The 16,008-nt window shown below is 39.2% G+C and overlaps 1 protein-coding gene across 2 annotated transcripts in view; it reads right to left on the reverse strand.

Annotated features, from left to right (window-relative positions):
- DPP6 (dipeptidyl peptidase like 6) overlaps window positions 1–16,008 on the reverse strand; it is a 1,223,128-nt gene that overhangs the window by 425,683 nt on the left and 781,437 nt on the right. For both annotated transcript variants that reach the window (XM_049862671.1, XM_049862670.1), the window contains exon 5: window positions 1,294–1,368. In XM_049862671.1, the coding sequence (XP_049718628.1) occupies window positions 1,294–1,368 (75 nt within the window). The remainder of the gene's footprint in view (window positions 1–1,293; window positions 1,369–16,008) is intronic.

The raw sequence follows: 16,008 nt of genomic DNA on the forward strand, positions 1-16,008 counted from the left end.
AGGTGCCTGAAGTTTTCACAGGCTAGATTAAGGCTGCGTGTAGGAAGCGCAGAGTCACAAAGCTAAAGTTCCCTTTAAATGTCAAATCCAACTGTTTCCAGCTCCTCAAGTGGATAAATATGTCCAGTCCTTCCAAAGAACTTGGATGGAGAAAATGAAAACCATTATATAACTGACAAATGACAACTTTCTATCAGAAAAATGGAAAGCCAAAGGTAAAGTTAAAAAAAGAAAAAAATTGACATTTTGAGGAATAATGTTGAATTTTCCAATAAGTAATCTAGTTGTCAAATCAACTTGTCCAAGAATGTATTCCAGGAATGAACTTGCACCTTCACGCAAACTAACCCTTTGACCTGACATCCCCATTCCAGCCTCCCACACACATACCATGGGATGTAAGTCAACAAGATGGCCCATCTCCTGCCATGGGAAGAGTCTCTCAAATTCACCCAGGAGCTATTCCAACCAAAATTACAAGGCAGATGCCAGTAGACCCCACAGAAGCTTCAGGAAACGCTAATTAGAATGGTCTCAGAAGAACTAGAGAGGTAGTGGGTTCTACATTTGATTTAACAGAGAACAAAGCTCCACAAATGCACATTTCTAAGTTGCTAATCCCTTACAACCTGGACACCTGCTTCACTTATACAAACACATTTCACCTTTTTACTCATTTAAAATTGAGAGCAAAAGGAATTTTAAAATATCAGCATGTTAAAAAAAAAAAAAAAGGTTTAGAATGTTCTAGGCTGCCACTAAAGACTACTGCGAGATTTTATGGAAAATTTTGGTGAAGTTTTCTGGGAGACTCAGGTATGAAGTGCTAAGAATAGGAATTTATATAATAATGAAAGTAAGAGCTCGATTCTTAGCCAAAACATTATTAATGTATTAGTTTAGGGAGAACCTAGCAGTCATTTTTTGTTATTAGATAAAATTTATGGTGTGATTAAAAAAATGGCAAGAAAAAAATGCACTAAAGGGTAAGATAAATCAAAATAAAAATACAAGTTCTCACCATCTCCCCAAGAAATGCCTATGAAATAGCCCCTAAAATGAAAATGCTGAGGTTCTGGGAGGGGGCGGAGGTTGGCTGTTTTTCTGCCAGGAAGATTTTTATACCTTTCCTCTCTCCTAGGTGGCAGTGTGGCATACCAAGTAGACTTTCTCAGGCTCCACCAAATATTTCAGGATTCGAAGATCACAAGAATAAAGATTCAAGGAAATATACGTAACAAGGCATCAGAGTAAAGACGCAATTATTTTATAGGCAGAAAGGGTAGTACTCACTGGTTCCACGTTATATGAAAAAAGCACATACTCTTTATCTGGAGATATTTCATATCTGGTGGCTTTTAATGATTCCTAAAAAAAAAAAAAAAGAATTTTAAAGTATAACCTATAACTCAGAAATGTGTAATGAGAGAGACATTTTCAAAATTTGCTAATAAAATTCATATGTGGCAAACTTGCTAAACTACTTTAAAAATAGCCGTACCTTCTCCATGCTCATCTGAAAAATATCCAAGTTAACTAAAGCTTTTCCACATTTTTTTCATCTTTTTTTTCAAATTTCTACAAAATAATACTTATTGTACCTACTAAAACAGATCAGTAGAAATAAATATAAAAACCCTCAAGTCCTTCCCACAATACTCCGAATCCTTCTATATCTTTTCACACCCTTTTCCTTGATATTCTTGTTACGCAGAAGAAACTTAAATGATTTCTGGCAATGTATGAGCTCTGGGAACTTGTTCATCTTCCCCCAGCACCCATTGCTGTTGATACTAACTCATGGCGATGCCATGTGTTGCAGAGAAGAGCTGCTCCACAATGTTTTCGTGGCTGTAATCTTTAGGGAGCCAGGTTGCCAAGGCCTTTCTTCCACAGCACAGGTTGGGTGGGTTTGAGCTGCCAACCTTTATGTTAGTAGTCTAACATAAACTGTTTGCTCCCTTGTAACTGTTCTTTTCTTGGGTCTTTACTTTGTTCTGTCTTTTGGGGTTTCAACCTTCACACACACAGAGTAGTACTTAACCAAAATCTCAGAGGGAACCCTATGCAGGTCTCTGGAGGCTTCTCCGGTTAGCTTTTTCCTCTTGGGTGCTCTGTCTCATAAGCTGGAACCACTTGTATCCCTGAACTCTGATCTCTTGTCTCTTGAACTCAGACTGCATGGCTTGGGCTCTTCCTGTTTGTGCTGCAGTTCAGCCTTACATTCATGCAAAAAGCCCCCAGGAAGGTAGGACTCACTTCATTTGTTTTGTTTTTCTCAGGGATCACAGTCCTGCACTGCCTGATGGCCAATGAATGACATTTTTTTTCCCCCAAATTTTTTTAGCTGTTTATGTTAGGAAGACAATTATAATCACCTTACACTGTTGTGGCCAGGACTGCGTGTCAAAGAAGTTTTAGTTTGTTTTGTCACACCCAGATCAATGGCTGGCTCATAAGACATGTTCCATAAATGTGTGTTGAATAAATAAATATATCCACGGTCGGTACAAGGGTTGCAGCAAAGTGACTAATGTAAAGTTGCTCAGAGAAACCAGCAAAGAATGCAACTTTCCACACTTAGAAATCAGCAGGGATCACATTCCCTGACAGAGGGTTAACTGCTAATGATGTCCCCTGAGACAGTGAGGGTTCCATAAGGTTCATTGTGAAGTACGCCATTGTCATGCCTGTGTATGGTTTCAGGCATTTTCTGGCCATCTTAGTTCACAGGACCCCCATAGTTGCAGAAACTATAGGCTATAGGGCCCACCTTTCCACCAGGTGCAAATTACGGATGCAAAACACACCCAGCACATGCCTCAACGTGTGCTCCAAGGCTACATACATGAATCAAAGGCCAATTTCCCAAGCAAAGCAGACCTTAGAAGGCATAGGCTTCAGTCTTGCCTGAGGGCTATTCCTGCAAGAGTCTTTGTCCACTTTTCTATTATTTGTCTTTTTTGATCAATTAGAAACCACTCTATAAATTTCACATATAAGCCATTTACCGGTCACCTGGATTGTAAATATTTCCCATTATTTGTCTATTGATTTTGTCTTTTTTAATATTGACATTTTAAAATTTTACATGGCAAGTTAAATATCTTTTCTTTTATGGCTCTGGGTTTCCTATTTTTATTAAAAAAGTTCTCTTTTGGACTAAACCCAATGGTAGATTTTCACTTTTACTTTTTTAACGTTTAAGCCTTTAATCCAAACGGAATTTAATTTTTTATATTTGTGAAAAGAGATATACATTATTTCTTTGCAGATTAAATGCCAGAATTATTTCCTAAATATATCGCTATTTCCCCGATGAATTGAAACAGCTGTTTTTCATATATTGTAGGAAACCCTGGTGGTGTAGTGGTTAAATGCCATGGCTGCTAACCAAAGGGTCGGCAGTTTGAATCTGCCAGATGCTCCCTGGAAACTCTATGGGGCAGTTCTACTCTGTCCTATAGGGTCGCTATGAGTCGGACGGAATTGACTTGACAGCACTGGGTTTGGTTTGGTTTGGTTTTTTAGAGTAATGCTATTCAACTATATGCATCCTCTCCTAATGGAGGCAGATTTGCTCTTCCCCAAAGCATGCTCAGGATAAACTTGGGACAGGCTTGGGCTAAGGTACAAGGCCAGGAGTGGTACGGCTGGACTGGTGGCCAAGGCCGAGGAACACCTTAGGAACAAGAAGAAAAACATCTGGGGCTGGACAGGAAGTCCCTGGGAATGCCAACTGCCCAAGGACTTGGGAAAAAAAACGGTAAGCCTTAGCCCCAACTGGAATGGCATATAAGCTTGTGTCCCCTGCTAGGTGGTTATGGAGTGCTAAACTGGTCCAGCTACCACCCTGGACTGACTGTCCTGTAAATAAGCTCCCCTAACAAGCCATATGTCATGATCGCTGGTTCTAGAGTCTGTCTTTGGTCTATTGGAAATGCAGCCAACCTTGGGCCCAGACGCCGCGGGGTTGTTATATAACATATATCAAACACTCATTTAAGTACTGAATTCTTTAGTCTCTTTAACTGATTCCTATGCTATTCTCGTGCAAAATTTGATGGTTTAAAGCTTGGGCAGTAGATTTAAAAATCTGTGATTTGTATACAGGTTACCTCACTTACTCTGTGACATTTAGCAAGTTCTTACTGGGTTTGGGGTACCTCTCTGTGCCTTTATAAAATGAAGGCTATATCTGTACCTACTTCATGATTGATGTGAAGACTTCAATGAAGCAATATAATGCCTGGAACATAGCACGTACTCAAAAGTGTTTGTTATTATTATTATTGGATTGATTACAATGTTTTTATTATGTGTTTTGATATCAGATAAAGTACACATTACTACACATTTTTAAACTTTTTGTGGCTATATTCAGGTGTTCATTATAATATATATATATATATATATATATATATATATATATATATATATATATATATATATATATAAACCCATTGCCATTGAGTAGATTCCAACTCATAGTGACCCTATCGGATAGAACAGAACTGCCCCATAGAGTTTCCAAGGAGCGCCTCCTGGTGGATTCAAACTGCTGTCCTTTTAGTTAGCAGTCGTAGCTCTTAACCACTATGCCAACAGGGTTTCCTATAAATATACATATAAACAAAATTTAAGATAATTTCATCACATGTTCAACACTAAATTTTTTCATAGTTTTAATTAGGATTGTATTAAAGTTTGATACCAATTTTAAAGGAATTAACATTTTTAATATTGTGTTCTTATCTAAAAATAAAACCAAACCAAATCTGTTGCCGTAGAGTTGATCTGAGTCATAGTGACCCTATAAGGACAGAGTTATTTTTTATCACTACCCCCATAGGGTTTCCAAGTGTACTTATCTAAGACCCTGTTATATCTTTACATGTTTGAAACCTTCAACAAGACTTTACAGCTTGGTTTATACTAAGTCTTGTGCCATTTTTTGTTAATCTTGTTAAATGCATTCTAAGGCATTGTCTTAGTTATCTAGTGCTGCTGTAACAGAAATACCCCAAGTGGATGGCTTTAACAAAGAGAAGTTTATTTTCTCATAGTAAAGTAGGCTAAAAGCCCAAATTCAGGGTGTCAGCTCCAACGGAAGGCTTTCTCTCTCTGTCAGCCTTCTCATCAACCTTCCCCAGACTAGGAGCTTCTCTGTGCTGGGAACCCAGGTCCAAAGGATGTGCTCTGCTCCCGCCACTGCTTTCTTGGTGGTATGAGTTCCCCATGTCTCTCTGCTTGCTTCTTTCTTTTATATCTCAAGAGATTGCCTCAAGACACAATCCAATCTTGTATGTTGAGTCCTGCCTCACTAACACAAATGCCACCCATCCTCCCTCATTAACATCAAAGGGCAGGATTTACAACATATAGGAAAATTGCACAATACCCGAAATCATGGCCCAGCCAAACTGATACACACATTTTTGAGGGGACATAATTCAATCCATGAAAGCATTTTATACTTTTTGTTTTTATTGGGAATGGAATATTTTCCACCTTTCCAATTCTAGGTACTTAACGTTATTGAAGAGAAGAGCTATTGATTTACTTACATAGTTCTTGTATTCACCTATCTTGAGAATTTTTCTATTAGTTTTTTTTTTAACTGAAGTCTTTTAAGTTTTCTAGAAATAGAATTATATTATCAGAAAAGGAGATATAATTTTTTTCTTTTATAGTACTTATTCCAATATTCTAGTTTGGTTATAACTGTACTTCCTATTATCTCCAAGAACGTATTAAATATTAATGGTCATACTGCGTATTCCTGCCTGATACCTGGTTATAATTGAAATGGTTTTACTGTTTGCCATTTAGAAATGTTTTCACTGGTAGATGGTTCTTGGTAAATAGTCTTTATTATATTATATTTAAGCAGTTTATTTCATTCTTGTCTTACCTAGAATTTTTCTTAGGAGCCACAGATGAAGTTTATCAGATGCTCTTTTCCCATCAGAAGGCTTTTTCTAAGGTATTTATAATTGCAATGAATTTCGTTGTAAGGAAGAACATTCCAAAAACTAAGGGTCCTGACAGAGTAGGACTTCTAGCTAAAGTCTAAATCAAATCTCTTCTTGTTGTAAGTAACTCCATTTTGTACTTTTAAAATGCAGTTTCTGTCTGTAAAATTTTTCTATTGCACCTCTGACCTAGATACAAGCAGTTTCTACAGAAAAAAGAGGTTATGCCCACCCTGCTATACTCATAGCTGACTTTGTGTTTAGTAAAAGAAAAAATAGCTGATGTTATGTACAGATTATTCAGCTGTGTACAGGTGTTGGACATTGTGTTAAACAGATGACTTTGGTGGTCGGGCGAGTCTCAGAAAATGGCCCCTTTGCTCTTCCTAAAAAAAAAAAAAATTTTTTTTTTGTTTTTTTAATCTGTGCCTGGGTCCTTACAAAGCTCTGTGTTTTTCCGTATAAACTTGTTCTAACCCCCCTCGACCATATTTGTAATTTTCAAAACTTTGTTCTCATTAACCCAATTTATGATTAAAATAAGCTGATGTTACAAAGTTATAACTTTTTTGTACCAAAACCCTTTTTCTCTATTTAAGCATTAGGATACTTAGTATTTTTACTCCTATTCCTTTAACGAGCTCTTTACTTTTATATTTCAACAGACCTCACCACCATAATGCTAAAGTAACTCAGTTTAACACAGGCTGCAGATGTCTAGATGGCAGGAAACACATGATTTTAGTGGTCAGCCAAGATCCTGTCACCTGGAGCCACTCTTGCAAAAGAGGTCAACTCCTGCAAGGATAGTCAACAAAGACCCTGCAATCTGCAACTCTGTGAGTTTAACCAATGGAAAATGTTCTAGCTGTACCTTTCTGTTTGCAGTTTTTTCCTTCATAAGCTTTTGTATCACTGCAGATCCCCAAAGCACTTTGTTCAGGTTATTCTGGCACTGTGTTTTCCATTTTGCAAAAAATTTTTTTCACCGTAGTAAAACTCTCTGCTTTTAAACTTAAACGGAGTCGTAGTTTTTCCACGACAGTTGTTTGACTTCCTGATTTTTAAATGTTGTCATGATTTAAGCCTTATGATTTTGATACATGGCTGGATTCTACTTGCTAATATTTTATTTGTAATTGTTGCATCTACACTCACTAGTGAGAGTAGTGTGAGTTTACATTTTGCATTACTTGGGGTTATTTATGTTCAATAGCATAATTTTTAATAACATGCTGAATTTACTTCGATGGCAACAGGTTTTTTTTATGATCTCGTTTATAAAAAAATTATGCATCTGGTTAGACACATATCTAAAGGGTCGGTGTCTTGTTTTTATGTAATATATTAATAGACACGTGGTTATAAATGGAGAAAAGAAAAGGCAGCTATTAGTGGAAGAGAGATCTATAAAATGATAGAACACCCCAACTTATGAAGTAATAAATGAGGAGTAAATAGTAGAAAGCATCAATATATACTTAAGCTGTTTTTTAAAAACTGACGTGTACACATACAGGAAAAATAAGTACATATAAAGGAAACAAGTACATATACTGGTAAAATAAACACAAGGTATACAAGAGAAGAAATGGTAAGACAAGCAATGAAGAGATTAAATGAATTATGAGAATACAATGTGCAACTCTATGGGATCACACATCAAACATAGATGGATGATCCTATTTGTCCCCTTAGTCAACAGGGAAGAAGTGTAACATGTGAACCTTGTCCTAGTCTTAATGGCCAGGCCCTAACACAGCCTAAAATAATTTCATGTTGAGTCAGACTGGGACTTTTGAACCCCTTTGGACCCCTGCTGAGAACTGCATTTCTAACAACTTCCCAGAGGTTATACATAAGAATCACCTGGCTTATACATAAGAATCACCTGGCGATCTTGTTAAAAGGAAGATTCTGATTCAGTCCACCTGGGGTGGAAATGCAAATTCTGAGCAGCGGTTTGAAGCAGAAGGAATTGGTTCAAAGCCCTGAGTCAGGGAGAACTAGTTGCCATTCCCAACACTACATTTACTGGTTGTAAGAACCAGAGAAGACTTGAAAAATTCAGTTGCTAGAGAAGACAGTGAGAGGGTGATTAAAGATCTACCATTAAAGAGTTTCCAGATGGTTTCACAGCTGAGTTCTTTCTAACCTTTAAAACATAATTTCATGGGACAGCTGTTTCAGCATTTTTTGTATTAGGCTAAACTGACTCAATGTTTTGGATCTCCAATCTTTATATCGGGGCAAATATAAGTGGCTTCAAGGAGTGATCAGGTGATATCTAATGGAGGATTTGCAAGGTATGAACTGGTCTCTGGGTGGCTCAGATGGTTTGTGCTTCACACCAAGGAAGAAAGGTCTGGTGATCTGCTTCTGTAAAGATTACAGCCAAGAAGATCCTATGGGGCAGTTCTCCTCTGTAACACACAAGGTCACTGCGGGTCAGAATCGACTTGACGACAATGAGTTTGGGTTATTTATTTTTGGTTTTCACAAGGTATGAAGAAAACACATGCAACTGTTGTATCCTTCTCAGCAGGTGGAAGGATGGACTCAACCCCATCTGGGCAAAAGTTGAGACAAAGGTGACAGAAATAATTCAACTTGGAATTAGATAATCTGAGTTCAGGTCTCAGTTCTATTCCATCTGTGTGACTTCGGAAAAGTTACTTTAAGCTCTCTAAACTTCAGTTTTCTTATCTGTGAAATAAGAATAGAAAAATACTGCTGGTCACAGGATTCTGAAGAATTCAGTTAAATAAGATGAAGTGTGTACATAGTTGAGGATAGTTCTGGTCACACGGTAAGCACTAAGTGTATCAGTGATTGCTGATTTCCTCCCCACATTCCCTCAGGTAACCATTTCAGATATCTGCTGCTCTCCTCAGGCCCCTCACACACAGCAGTCAAAGGCAACCCCTTCCTTAACTGATAGAAACGTAACGGGAACCCCTGCTGCCTCCTCCCTTTCTACCTCAGACTTCTCTGCCCTGCCAACGCCTGTATTCCATCTCACAGCAAACAGTTTCTGCTCCTTTTGAGGACCAATCTGCCCCCTCATAGTTCTGAACTTGCCCTGGCCAAGCCCCTCACATCCACTGAAACAGATCGCCACATAGTTTTTTTCCAATTTCTCCCTGACTAGTGTAGCTTTCTCTTGCACCTACAAACATTGCTAGAGTATCTCCCAATCTAAAAACAAACAAACAAAAAAGCTCTCCATCAGCTCCTTAATGAAAGGACCTCCACCTTCACCTTCCTCATCTCCCAGGTCGTGCTCAAATATAACATTCTATTAAAGCAGCGCTGCCAGCTGCGGTGGGCCCTGCCCCGTGGTCGCTCCTCTTGACCTCACTATTCTCTACACTGCTCGTCCTGCGTTCTCTCATTTTCCCCACTTGGCCTTCCACAATATTGCACCTCCCTGATCTGCTGCCTATGTCCTGGCTGCTATTCTAGGTCCCTGCAATGCCCCCTGGAAAGAAGTGTCTTTTTGGGCTCAGGGTGAAGTGGTTAAGAGCTTGGCTACTAACCAAAAGGTCAGTGGTTCGAATTTATGAGCTGCTCCTTTGAAACCCTATAGGCAGTTCTACTCTGTTCTATGGGGTCACTATGAGTTGGAATCAACTCAGTGGCAGTGGTTTCAGTTTTGGTTTCAAATATGCAGCGATGATTTTTAAATTCTCACAACTGGACCAATAAACAACATTATGATAAATGGAGAAAAAACTGAATTGTCGATGATTTAATTCTACTTGGATCCATAATTAACACCCATGGAAGCAGCAGTCAAGAAATCAAACGATGTATTGCATTGGGCAAATCTGCTGCTAAAGACCTCTTTAAAGTTTTAAAAAGCAAAGACGTCACTTTGATGATTAGGTATGACTAACCCGAGCCCTGGTCTTCTCAAGTGCCTCATATGCATGCGGAAATTATATAAGGAAAAAAGTAAACAAGAATTGTGGAATTAGCAAAAAATATTAAATATACCATGGACTTCCCAAAGGACAAGCAGATCAGTCTTAGAAGAAATACAACAAGAATATTCCTTAGAAGTGAGGATGGCAAGACTTCAGCTTGCTTACTTCGGACATGTCATCAGGAAAGACCAATTGCTAGAAAAGGACATCAAATTGGTAAAGTGGAAGGTCAGAGAAAATGAGAGAAACCCTCAATAAGATAGATTGACACAATGGTCATAACAATCGCCACAAACATACCAATAATCACGAAGATGGCTCAAGACTGGGCACCATTTCATTCTGTTACAGATAAGGTTTCCATGACTTGGAGCCAACTCAATGGCAACTAACAGCAACAAAATGCCTCCAGACTGTTATGGATTGAATTGTGTCCCCCCCAAAATGTGTGTCAACTTGGCTAGGCTATGAATCCCAGTATTGTGTGATGGTCCACCATTTTGTCATCTGATGTGATTTTCCTATGTGTTGTAAATCCTACCTCTATGATGTTAATGAGGCAGAATTAGAGGCAGTTACGTTAATGAGGCAGGACTCAATCGATAAGATTAGGTTGTGTCTTAAGTCAATCTCTTGAGATATAAAACAGAAAAGCAAGCAGAGAGACAGGGGACCTCCTACTGCCAAGAAAGCAGTGCTGGGAGCAGAGCGTGTCCTTTGGACTAGGGGTTCCTGCACGGAGAAGCTCCTTGCCCAGGGAAGATTGATGACAGGGACCTTCCCCCAGAGCCGGCAGAGAGAGAAAACTTTCCCCTGTAGCTAGCACCTGAAACACAGACTTCTAGCCCTCCAGACTGTGTGGTATTTCTGTTATAGCAGCACTCGATGACTAAGACACAAACTTATAAGACTGTCACAGACCAACTGGACACTGGTCCATTCAAAGGAACACAGCTCAGGAGCCACAGCTTGCTGGCTGGCTGGCATGGGCAGCTCCTCCTGGTGGGTTCCTGGTAGCGGTGATGAAATGGCACAGCTCAGGGGCAAGAAGATGAGGTCTACATCCTACCTAAGGGTCTTATGTCACACTTAGAGAAGATCAGAATTAGGGCTTCACATCAGGTATTTATAGTTCTCCCAGTCCAGATGCAATTTATCTATCAACCAGGAATCTCCCACCTCCTCCATCCCTCCCACACACACCTTGTAAGCAATGTTGCCTGGTAATACAGATGACACGCTGTTTTCATCAAAAAAGCAGTTGCCATCAAGTCGATTCAGACTCATGGTGACCCCATTTGTGCAGAGTTGTACTGCTTATAGGATTTTCAAGGCTGTGGCCTTTCAGAATCAGATCGCCAGGCCTTTTGTAGGAGGTGTCTATCGGTGGGTTTGAACTGCCAACCTTCCAATTAGTAATCAAATGCTTAACCATTTGTACCACCCAAGGACTCCTAAGGAACCAGGGAAATAGAGTTAGCAAGTTATTTGCAGGTCAAATTCTCATGCAGAATTAACCCACATTTTCTATCCTCAGTTTATCTTAGTTTATTCCCTAAATCTTGACCTTTCCCAAGGTTTTCTCCTCAGTCTTCTCAGTTTTAAAGTTTTCACTTAGTGGAGTTGAGGGAATGGACAGAACTGATATCACTTCTGTAGCAAGGCCCCCAAAGTGGATCTCTGGCCAGCATCTCAAATTCATCCCGTGTACACCTTGCAGCAACCTCTTCCTCAAAGCAGACTTGATTTTTTCACTCACAACCCATTGCTTCTCCTGACTTCCAGGTCTTTCCTGAGATCACCACCTGCCCTGTGAACAAGGTTTAAAACCACAGACAACACAGTTGCTTCAATCGCACCCTCCTCTTTACAAAATGTAACAAGTGTTGTCAACTCTACTTTCATAATGTAACGTAAACCCACTTGCCCACTCCCTTCATGTATTTACAGCCACTGCCTTAATTCAGGATCTCATTTAACTTTCACCTGGACTTGAGGCAGTCCCCATGGTCTCCATGCCTATAACCTTTCCCTTCTCCAAATCACCCTTCATGTTTGCCTATTTTCCCACAGCACACAGACTTGATAACACCACCGTCCCAGTAAAAAATCTGATTCTTTCCAAGTTCCCACAGAGTAAAGATTTGACCTTCAAGGAAGCTTCTCCATGGCCTGCTGGCAACCCTTTTCTTGGCCTTTAAGCCATCACCTTCTAATTCCCTCCCCAAACACCCTTTGCTGGGGCCAGACTGCTTATCACCCCATTCTGCCTGAGAAACATTCCTTACCCAACCTCTCTGCTCTGCCTAGGATGCCATTTTCCACTTGCTTCCTAAATCAGATTCACCTTCAAAGACTGCTTTACTTGTCGTTATTGTCAAGTCCTTTCTCTCTTCTCTCACCTTGTTCTCTTTGCATTCAGCGCCTCTATTTTTTTATTACACAGTCGGTTACACTGAAGCTGTTACTTCTCTTTATATGTCTAGACTGACATCTCCCTAAGAGTGACAACTGTTTTGTTCATTGTTCCGTTCACCCTCTGACAGTGTTTAGCCCAGGGCCTCTGCTCAAGGAAGCAAACGAGTCCAGAGTATGATGGACGAAGTACATCCTATTCCCCTTCGCCAAAAGAAAATAGTAGGTTTGGGGCCAGGAATATGAAGCCACCACTTTATTTCTTTTTTCAGATCTTTCATTGATACAAGTATAAAATGCTCTACTTTAAAAATCAAAAAATGGATAGTCTATGAAATAAAAACTAGAGTAAAAATATACTTTGGTTTTGTTATATCTTACAATAGAAGAAGTAAACAAAGAAAAGGGAGGAAAAGAAAAAGAGAAAGAAACAAAAAAAAAGAGATCAGCTAGTTTAAAACTAATTGCTATAGGCGGTATTTTTCATAGCTAGGCCCCTTTTTTTTAGGCCCCTGGCTATAAATAAAGGCATACTGAGAAAAAAAAAAAAAGACAAGGAGGAATGAAAGAATTATAAAGACAAAAAAAAAAAAAAATAAGTACAGAAATATACAGAGATAATTTATGCCATGATTTTTACTGTATTCCTGCAAAAGACATTTTATTTTTATGCCATCCTTATTGTTCCTGGACTAACAGGGGCTTCAATTCAGAGGGGAGACAGGTGACATATAAGCGCATGTGGTGTAGGCCAGCCCGTGCCATGTCTAAAGGGCCAGCTGCTACTCCACTCCTGCCAAGTTTTGCTCTGCATGAGAAGATCAGGTCTGGTGGCTAACGGATCCTCCTACTTTTCAAGAGAAAACAGAAATCTTGGTTTCAAGTTTGTAAAAATTGCTCTGTGGGCCAACCATCACATTTCAGTGGGCACTGCGTGCTGCCAGCTTTGCCCTCTGAACTGTAGAAAAAAATATTAATTTCTTTCATGGTTTTTACTTATGGCTAAATGAAATTCTGCCTAGGCTTAGGCATTGCTGGATGGCCATCTTAGATGCTGTCTGAGGCGGAAATCTGGCAGCCTTGGCGTGTGGGCACAAAGAACAAGAAACTAGCAGGGAATGGAGTCCCGGCCGAGTGAATACTCTCTGCATCATAGGCTACTGTTTACCTCGTGAGCGTGAAGTCAGTGGAGAACACCCTGTGTGAGAGCTTTGCTTCCTGTTCAGTAACATGCCGAGCTCTGTGAGAACAAGAGAAGGGGAAGATGCAAAGGAAGGCCTGCCACGCAGCTCGGTTGAGAGAACAGAGGCACGTGAAGTAGTTATCGAAATGAAATGAGACAGGGTAAGACAAAATGAAAATTTATAATCTAAAAGTCAAATATATTGTGTAAATTAAAAAAAAAGTAGTCTCAGGTTTTAAGCTCGATAAAACTCTGGAGTTCTTCTGTAGCACAAAAGGAGCTATTTATTTGATTTTATTGTTGTTACATATGCTTCTATAATGCCCTCAAACCACATATGTATAAGTTGTTCAATGTGAATTCAGAAAACCTAAGAAATAGATGTATACTGTAAACAACCTCTTTAAGTTGGCCTTTACCTGCATGCTGTGATAAAAGAAAATGTAATATATAGTTAAATCTCTGTAAATTGGCCTACACAGAGGTGTAAATAATGTATGACAGGTAGGGCAAGAGCCCTGGACACTGTCTGAAGAGGGTCACCAATGAGCAATTTCCATTGGCCATCACAGTTTCCATCACCAGCTGTGAGAGATCATTCAGCAATTTAAAACTAATTGCTACAGGTACTATTTTTTGTAGCTAGGCCCCTGGCCATAAATAAGTCATAAACAACCTCCCTAATCTCTGACCTTGAAGAGAAAATGTAACATACTAGTTTTTCTTAGACATGACATCACCTGGCTCTTGGCGTACAAGCCCAGATAAGAAAATCGCATATAAATCCAGGACTTCTGCCCACTCAAGAGAAGGCAGAGTCTCTGACTCTGTTTTCAAAGACTGCGATGCTACCAGAAAGAACAGCTGAGATTATGCCCACTGCTGCCGACCTCGGTACCAGCCATAAGGGACATCTGCTGAGTGTGAGCCATCGTCAAACCTTTCTCATTAGGTCACTCTTTAAAGGAAGTTTTAAAGATCTGGACTCTAACAATTGAACTAACCTTATGTTTTCATTATTCTCTGGTCCTAACTGACTGTTTTGCTGTGTGCCTTGCCATGACTACCTTACAATAAACTAAATGAGTTTATGCATGATAAGCTTGAGCATTTCTTTACTTATCTTAAAAGATACTTGGTTTTGAATAAGTTTAGTAATAATTGCCTAATTTATGTCCTTCTCTGTAAGGAGTCAGGATTAATTAATTTTTAGAGACCAAGATAATTCAAATTCTACAGTTTAAAGGTTATATAAGACAAGTGGGTACATAAATTAGAGAAACAAAGACTTTTTATTTAAATATTTGGCTCAGTGGTTAAGTGCTTGGCTGCTAACCAAAAGATCGGGAGTTTGAATCCACCAGCTGCTCCTTGGAAACTCTATGGAGCAGTTCTACCCTGTCCTATAGGGTCACTATGAGTTGGAATCCACTCAATGGCAATGATTTTCTTTTTTTTTTGCATTAGCAATTAAAGCTAGTAAACACATAAAAAGTGAGGAGGCCGGAGATAAGCATAATAGTAAGCTGCTTTTTTAAAATATTGACTTATTTTCCCTTCCAAGTGTTTCCAGGAATATTCTACAACTCTTTTAAATACTGTATTTTTATGCAAATAACACACACCTTCTATGTTTGTTTGCTAACTGTGCCCTTCTACCTGAGGTATTTTCCTATGTGTCCTATGATAATTTTTTACAGCACCATGTAAAAAAAAAGAATCAGCACAGCAGTGTTTCTGAAAATACTTTGGCGGGGGGAGGGTAAGGTTGGCAAACAAATGTAGAAGGCACATGTTATTTGCTTAAAAATATGGTATTCATTGTGGGAGGACGTCTAATCCCTTTAAAACGTGAAGCTGAAAATTTCTAAATCTGATTAAGTTATTGAATAAATAGCATTGAAACTATTATGGAAATCACCACTCTGGAACATAATACTGTATTTTTAGGCAAAAAAATGTGTGCCCTCTGCATTTGTTTGCCAGCCGTGCCCTCCCCCTACCAGCCACCCTCACAAACGCCACCATCCCAATCCTCTTCCATCTGTTGCTGTAAAAAAAAACCAGCACAGTGTGCTTACGAAAATACCTCGCGGGCAAGGGCATGGCTGGTGAACGAACTCAGGAGGCGTGCTTTATTTGTGTAAAAATACAGTGCATAGAATTTCACCACCCAACTAGATGATTTTCATAGTTCAGTGTTTACTTCCTGTCCTTTTCAATACACATAGATGATGTGCAGTTGTTACTTGACTTGTAAGTATAATATTGCATTCTTCTGTGTTATTTAATATAACATCATAAATATTTTTCATATTATACTATATGTATGGATTGAATTGTGTCTCCCCAAAACGCGTGTCAACTTGGCTAGGCTATGGTTCCCAGTGTTGTGTGATTGTTCACCATTCTGTCATCTGATGTGATTTTCCTATGTAAATTCTACCTCTATGATGTTAATGAGGCAGAACTCAATCTAGAAGATTAGGTTGTGTGTTGAGTCAAT

Source organism: Elephas maximus, chromosome 20 (assembly GCF_024166365.1).
Source record: "Elephas maximus indicus isolate mEleMax1 chromosome 20, mEleMax1 primary haplotype, whole genome shotgun sequence".
In the NCBI taxonomy this organism is placed as follows: domain Eukaryota; kingdom Metazoa; phylum Chordata; class Mammalia; order Proboscidea; family Elephantidae; genus Elephas; species Elephas maximus.